Source organism: Glandiceps talaboti, chromosome 11 (assembly GCF_964340395.1).
Source record: "Glandiceps talaboti chromosome 11, keGlaTala1.1, whole genome shotgun sequence".
Taxonomy (NCBI): domain Eukaryota; kingdom Metazoa; phylum Hemichordata; class Enteropneusta; family Spengelidae; genus Glandiceps; species Glandiceps talaboti.
Window position 1 is genome coordinate 16,312,796 of NC_135559.1, and position 8,154 is coordinate 16,320,949.

The 8,154-nt window shown below is 34.8% G+C and overlaps 1 protein-coding gene across 1 annotated transcript in view; it reads left to right on the forward strand.

The window, feature by feature from the left end:
- Nucleotides 1–8,154, forward strand: part of LOC144441934 (transmembrane 9 superfamily member 2-like) — a 23,697-nt gene continuing 15,543 nt past the window's right edge. Inside the window, exons 1-3 of the mRNA XM_078131203.1 lie at nucleotides 1–246; nucleotides 4,988–5,055; nucleotides 6,069–6,162. Of these exons, the coding sequence (XP_077987329.1) occupies nucleotides 112–246; nucleotides 4,988–5,055; nucleotides 6,069–6,162 (297 nt within the window). The 5' untranslated portion in view covers nucleotides 1–111. The remainder of the gene's footprint in view (nucleotides 247–4,987; nucleotides 5,056–6,068; nucleotides 6,163–8,154) is intronic.

Genomic DNA, 8,154 nt, shown 5'->3' on the forward strand with positions numbered 1-8,154 from the left:
CGATCACTTCCCTAAGCCTGCCACGCACGAGTTTTGCATCGGTCGTCGGGACTGTAGCCGTATATCTTCTTCAAATTTAGTGGCTTGCCCCGTAGAACTCTCCTAGCCACAATGAGACAATTTTGTATAGCCATCGTACAGGTTTTCCTGGTGTTCGTAGCTGTCCAGTCACAATTTTGTTATGGTTTCTATTTGCCGGGACTTGCTCCGGTTAGTTACTGTCCACAAGCGACTGAGTCATGTAAGGTAGGAAACCCTGATTTATCTTGAATTGGTGTACCTTCTTTTGATTGGAAACCGTTGAAGCAGCATCCATGGCTGTATACCCTAGTATATTATGTATGCACTCGAAATTGCAGCGAGTTTGATTAATATACCCATGGTTTGATAGAGAACAGTTGTCGTTGGACAGCGTCCAAAACACTGCACTCTCTGTAACTTACAGGAAGCTCACATTACCATTTCAAGTCGCAATGTTTCGAAGTTGTAACCGTAATGAACGGACAACAATAACAAGATCACGTAGTTTGCAATATTTACCATTCCATTTCATGAAAATTTAGGCACCGTGCTTTTTTGTTTCGATTTATTGCACAGTTTAAGGTGCGACTCCATGAACAGAAAAGCACTTTCATCGAAAATGAATAAACCCGACCAATCCACCAAATACTAAATTCAGTTTTTACAATGAATGTATGAAAGACACTCTTGTGTACATTACTATTTTTGAAACTTATTTTACTGAAACTCTTTCAAAGCAACTGGTGTGATAAATAGCAATTTAATATGTAGTTGAAATATGCAAAATTATGTACATGTTGAAGTTGAACTGTTGTGTTGACCATGGGGTTTCTTTGGGGTAACTCCCTAACTTCATTGTCATCTGTACTATTGTAGGGCAATAAAAAAAATGCACTATCCTGAATTTCAGAAATAGGTTAACTTTGAAGCTACGTAGGCAGTATACAATTCAGTATACTTTTTGCAACAGTACACTCAGAAGTAATGAGAATATTGTACATGCATATTTTGAAATGATAACTTTACTGACCTCGTACTTTATAGTCATTTTTGTTATCTTTTCTCATGTTTATAATGAATGTGTTTTTGAGCTAATTTCAATAGAAATTGTTATGTAACAAACTGATTTTCAGAGAACTTACATGTTAATGGACACGTGTAAGCTTGTCTGTATTAACACTGACAAAATGGTATGTGTATGTGGACATACTTGAGACTTGTATGTACACAACACTAATCTTCCTAACTAACCCAAACACTGAAACAGTGTATAACTCAGTCACTTTCTTGAACTTTAGTTTTATATTTGCTAAATTTTCTTACAATTCAGGTTAGGGTAAGCAGAATATGGCAATAATAATCCAATTGTAGTGTAGTTCCTATGCTACGTAGTGTTCAGTCTTACTGAATTAATATTATACCAGCTGTCACTTCAATATATATATATGGATTTATTAATTTTGAAGATTTGCTATTGTATTAATCCTGCACACACATGCTGCAAGGAGAGCATGTCATGAACAGTTCATAGGTCAGATTGCTGCAGTTTGCACAGTATTTTGAAAACAAAAGGGTAAAACTACTGCAGACAGTAATGTATCTCTACATTTGTAATGATCTATTATGATGTCTGTTGATATTAGTCTATGTCACGAGGAGTCTTTCCTTGTCTGTGTAGTAAGGCAAAGTTTATTGTAAGATATTCCAGTGACACATCAAATACACAAATTCCTTTACCATGCAATTAGTTTTGACCCCTATTTGACCTTAATTGTCACATGACCTTTGCCACCATTGCATACATTGTGAGTCATCTAAAAAGGACATGTGACAGGTAATCATATTTTGGGTTATCCATAGACTTGTCACTGTGGTGGAGGGTCCATGGAGTATCTGATATACACATTTATGTACATGTGTACAGTGGTTGTGATGTGACCCTCAATGTTTTCCTGTGCATATGTGTTCAGTCCCAGACCAGCATGATTCTGTCTCTACTAATAGTATATACATTATGTGTACATGGATTACAAGACTGGCTCCCTCCATAATATGAACTGTTAACTACTATTAATAGCAGGCAGAGGATATTAATAGAAGTCTGAAAAACTGAAAATAAAGGTTATTGTATGGTAATTTAACCATCTAGAAATGCCAGCAAATCATGAATGATGTTTCGCTTGACTGATACATTGGTAACCATGAAGTAAAGAACTTGTAAAATGTCAAGTGTACAATTATAAAGGTCACATGTGATTGATGACCTATGACCTTGACAATATATGTGTACTAGTACTACATGTATATTTATAACCAGTACAATGAATTATAGTCTTCATGGTAAATCTTGGTCATTGGGAGGCAATTCAAGTGAACAGCAAGGTTTGATCATGACATGAATGAGAAAGTAGACTTGGTCATGGAAGCTAGTGCAGTGTTGTTATTTCCTGCTCTGACACATCCTTGGAGACTCATGATTGATCAACTTGACACATGTATACACATACTAGAGTATGGCATACTAGAGTGTGGCATACACAACTCTCCTGACATACAACAGAAAGACCTGTGCACAACAAGAAGCAAAATATAGAAAACGATACCTCATCTTTGTGTTGTATATATATAAGAAATTATATTGATATCAGCCCCCTAGACCTGAAACATCTTGGAATGGATATGGTTTAGTTCCAGACTGACCTTGTCATGGAGAATTCAATGTCTTTGCAAAATAACAATCATACAACTTACAAGGAGATAAAACATCCAACATGAGACATGTTTGTGAATGGTACTCATTTCTGTATACTTTATTTGCCAATCCTAACCCTTTTCATTCCCTTTGGAAAAAACAGCAAGATAAAATGCTGCATTTGAAAATTTGACTAACTGAAATATCCAGACAAAATATGCAAGCATTTGGAAATTTTACAATCTGAAATATCCAGTCAAAATATGCAGGATGAAATTCTGCATTTGGAAATTTGACAAAATTATAGAGAATAGTGTTTGTTATTAGTTACTTTCAAGAAGAATTAACAAATAGAACTATTAGAAGCTAACTTCAATATTGTAACTTAGATTAAAGGAGTGATATTGGGCATGGACTTGCTGTCTATGGCCAAGAATTGAAAGTGATCACCATCCACATCCAAAAGAGCTGTTGTGTTGTGTTGTGTTGTATTGTGTTGTGTTGTGAACTTTATAGCAAACTTACAGTTGTCTAGAGTAAATGCAGAAATAGGCATATAAATAGTTCATTATCGATAGGCTACTAATTTGTTTGAAACATATTACGATAGAAATTACATGTGTACATGTATAAACAGGATGTTACTTTGTCTCGCTGATCAAGAATTCTAGGGAACACTCACATAAATATGAGTGGTAAAAAACTACAACAAACTTTTGATTTGAAACCCTGTGAAATGACCAGGGAATTTTGATAGATTTTCTTCTCAAGATTCGCCATAGGTCTGATAAGAGAGACAATATAACACTATTTGAGCCTATCTGCATTTACTTTATTTGGTTATTATATAGTGTATTACAGTGTAGAAAGAACTGTACAAATTCAATGTATTTAAATCTAAAAATACACTAAATCATGTTTAGGCAGTAACATTTTGATTTTGAACAATACCTAGTCTTGTACCGTTACATTTACATATATATGCCAAGTGGATCATTAATTGCCACTTGACTGAAAACATAGCCTAACACCTCCTTAGACAACACAGTGTACTCCAGTGTTTTATGCTACAGTGCAGTGTAGAAATGTATTGAAGCATCCCACATGATCATATGATGTCATCATTTTGCAGTCTTATCACCCCCAGGTTCTCTACTTTTATGATATTGCAAACCTGCACATGATTGAATTTGTAAAAATAAATGCCATCCTACTGCTTGAAACAAATAACTTTCAGATGTCAAGATATTTTGCCCATGTTAATAGAACTTCTGCTGTATTGGTATTTGTTGGTTGGTACAATTGAAAAATGGATCCTGTCTGTAAAAGTGTGTTGTAAATGATTACAAAAGAAAGTACGTGTCTCGTCATAACTGCAGAAACTGAGCTTTCGACTTACCAAGATACATGTAGACACAAACTTAAAACTCTTGTTGCAACATGATGATGTATGCTATTGAATGGACATTGGTTTAATTATGCTGACAGTAGGGTGGGTCTTCTGATGACCTCCATGACCTTGCAGTGTACATTATGGGAACGGGCAGTTGGGTGATTATATCCACACAACAGAGGTTCTGCTGGTGACAGTGTGCCCTCTAAGCTAATTTGACACACCACTGATGCACACAATTTCTAATGACATACCAAAATGAGGTTCTGCTGGTGACAGTGTGCCCTCTAAGCTAATTTGACACACCACTGATGCACACAATTTCTAATGACATACCAAAATGAGGTTCTGCTGGTGACAGTGTGCCCTCTAAGCTAATTTGACACACCACTGATACACACAATTTCTAATGACATACCAAAATGAGGTTCTGCTGGTGACAGTGTGCCCTCTAAGCTAATTTGACATACATGTACCACTGATGCACACAATTTCTAATGACATAACAAAACATGGTGTTCCCCTACATGCATCTCTTACTATGGGGTGACTAACAAGAGATGCCAGATTTTTCTCATTTTGACTCACAACAACAAAATTTGGCTATCATTAGAGGACACACTTGCTGACATGTTACCCACTTGTGCTATCTACACAATGTACCACATCAAACAAAAGTAGTTGTAGTTTGTGTCTATGTTATTAAACTGAAAGCTGTGCACCTGCTGTAGTATTCATCAATTAATTTGACTCTTCTGGTGGCATTTTTTCAGCCAGGTGTAAGCCAATAATCTGTCATGACATGGGTCAAGTTAATATTTTACCAAGGTCAACATTCAGTCTAAATTAATAACAGTATGTCTTTTTTTCTCTTTCTACAGTCCCACATTGATGTATTTGTGAATAGACTGGACTCTGTGGAATCTGTTATTCCGTTTGAGTATGAAAAGTAAGTATGGCATGGTATAGGTAATCATATTAGTATTTGTGGAAAGAATAAACTGAAAGGCCACACCTCTTTGAAAACCCAATAAAAATTACAAAACTTCACACATTAGTGATAATAATGGAGTTTTTCAAAAATGTGAACAGAATTTGTTTACATCACAATTTATCAAAGTAAGAATAAATATCAATAACAAATTTAAATTAATACCTTATAAAATCACAAGCTTTATTATAGACTTGCATTAGGTACTGACCTTTGACACAACCATATCACAGTCCCACCACTAGAGGGTGCAATTTATCAGAACAGGCAAGTTGACACCCTAGCACTGTTTCAGTGGGGATGGTACAATGGAATTGCTGACAGCTTATGTTTTCACTTTCATATATTTTTTAGGAATATTCACCTACTGGTACATTGTATATTATCAACTTAATCCTCTTTTTACCAGGGGAGGGTGTTTTGTTTGCAAAGAAACTACTAGTTGGGAAAAAACAACATTTAATAGCCATTTACGAGTACACCATACCAAACTTGCTATATGATAACATATTTACAACAAATTAGTACTCAATCTTACTGTCTTCCAACCACAAAATGGAAGTGACTGCAACCTACCTAAAGGGAGTGCATTGCCCACGGCAAATCATTTCGAAATAGCACCATTGTAATATCGTACTGTAACATACAATCACCATAATCACTAATGTTTGGAGAATTAATAGTCTGTTCCTGTAGACTAATACTGTGTACAAATGCATACAGAGGTTGGTATTGTGGGGTGGAGGTCTTGTGAAAGGTGCAGAGATTTCCATACCATGTACTTTATAAAGGAACCCTGATAAGATGCCTTGGGAACCCTGGTCGATTTTACTTACTTTTACCTCAAAATAACAAAAAAGCACTGTGATAACCTTTACGCTAGTTGCATTATATAAAACTGGTAAACCTTCTAAATTAACTACATGTATTTGGCTCTACTAAATATTTGTTTACCTTTCATTAAATTTCAGGTTTGACTTCTGTACAACTTCTCATAAGTCCAGCCCAACAGAAAATCTTGGACAGGTGGTGTTCGGTGAAAGAATCAGACCTTCACCATACAATGTAAGTTTAAGTGTGTTTGGAAGAATAATGTTTTGTGATACACTCTGATCTTGTGCATGTATTCAGAATTCAAGTAAACATGCCAAGATCAGTCAGTTTCATGAGCCGTTACCTTCAATCATGTATAGAAAATGGAAATGCTAACATAAATATGATACAAGATAATGTAACTGGCTCTCCAAGGTTGTTTGTTGACATAGTCCATATTTATAGACAACTTAATATTTTAGAGTAGTCACATTATTTCTAGAATTGATGAATATTCTTTGACAAGTTATTTATTAGTACCTCGGAATCATTATTGGTAAAATTATTCTGTTTTACATGCACACTTAAATGCATGTGTGTGTGTACATGTACGTACATTTATTCACACACACACACACACACACACACACATGCACACACACACACACACCAACACATCTATAATGTATATGCACAAATACAGTCGGAAAGATTGAACATGGAATTTACTAAATTGGTAAAGCTAACCATTCAGTTAGTGTAATATTCAGATGTTTCAACAAAGGAAGTTCAAAGACAAGATGATGTACAAATACTCACTCAGAAACATTGGATGTAGTGAAATGGTAACGCTAACCATTCACCTAGTGTGAAAGTTAGATGTTTCAACAAAGGAGATAAATAAAAAGCTGTTTCAATGAGAGTTTATGAAACTTGCTGGTAAAATGATTTTAAAAATGGAAAAAGTAGTGTACATTTATATTCTCTGCATACTGATCCTATTCTATTACTGTAGTGTCCTTATGTGTACGTCACTGAAAAAATATTAATAATTTACCTATTTTAGGCCTCAACGTGCACATTTTCAAGATGAAATGGTCCAAATTTTTCTTGTTATGTTATTTGCACAGTAACTTTGCAATAAAACACACAGATGGGGGTTATGTCTTTGATTGAAGGCTTGTATACCATATATTGATGTATGGAGAAAAGAACAGTTATTGAGGCACTAAAAATCTGTTAGGTTTTGTATACTGTTATTTCTGGCTGCGATATCATTGATTAATTACACTTCAAGAATATTGATTAATGACTGATAATCATGAAAATTGAATTGTAAATCTAGAAATGATGTATTGATCTAGAGATGAAATAGGGAACTTGCAATCAGACTGAGCATGCTCAGATGCAAAGGACTATGAGATTATCTGTGGTTATCGTATAAATACCTAATCTGGAGCTACCGATAAAATTAACCTCCCACAATTGTCAGGGTAACTATGAATTGATCATTCATGGTTGCAAACAATGCAACAGTATTGTTTACAATACCAATTCATTAGTATTTATTATCACATTTCCCATGATGCAGCATTCAACATGGTGGGTTTGCAAGTTCCCTATTGAAAGTGTTGAATCTGTTACTTTTCACATGATATGTCTGGCTGTGATATCGTTGATTAGTACACATCAAGAATAATATTTAATCAGTGGTAAATCCTGAGTATTGAATTGTAAATGTAGTTGGACCATGGTGTATCAATTTAGAGTTGAATCTGAAAGTGTAAGTGTTGAATCTGGTAGTTTTTGTATGCTGTTATTTCTGGCTGCGATATTGTGATTAATTACACATCAAGAAAATTGTTTAATCAATGGTCATCATGAGAATTGAATTGTAAATTTTGTAGATGTAACTGTTGAATGTGAAAGTATTGAATCTGTTCATTTACAAATACTATTAAATCTGGCTGTGATGTCATTGATTAATTACAAGGACTATATCACCCACCTAAAAAAAATAGTGAATGACCCAAAGCTGTGTAATCCTCTAACATCTGTAAGGTTAGTCATTGGCTTGGATTTTATGTACGTAGTATTAAAACCTCACAGCTGTCACCATGAGTCGTATAATGTAGACGATATGTAGAAGTAGACACGTGTACGCTGGAATTATTGTAACTGAACTAATCTAGATTTTAGTATTATATTACAATTGTTAGTGTGACTGTAAAGATATGATAAATG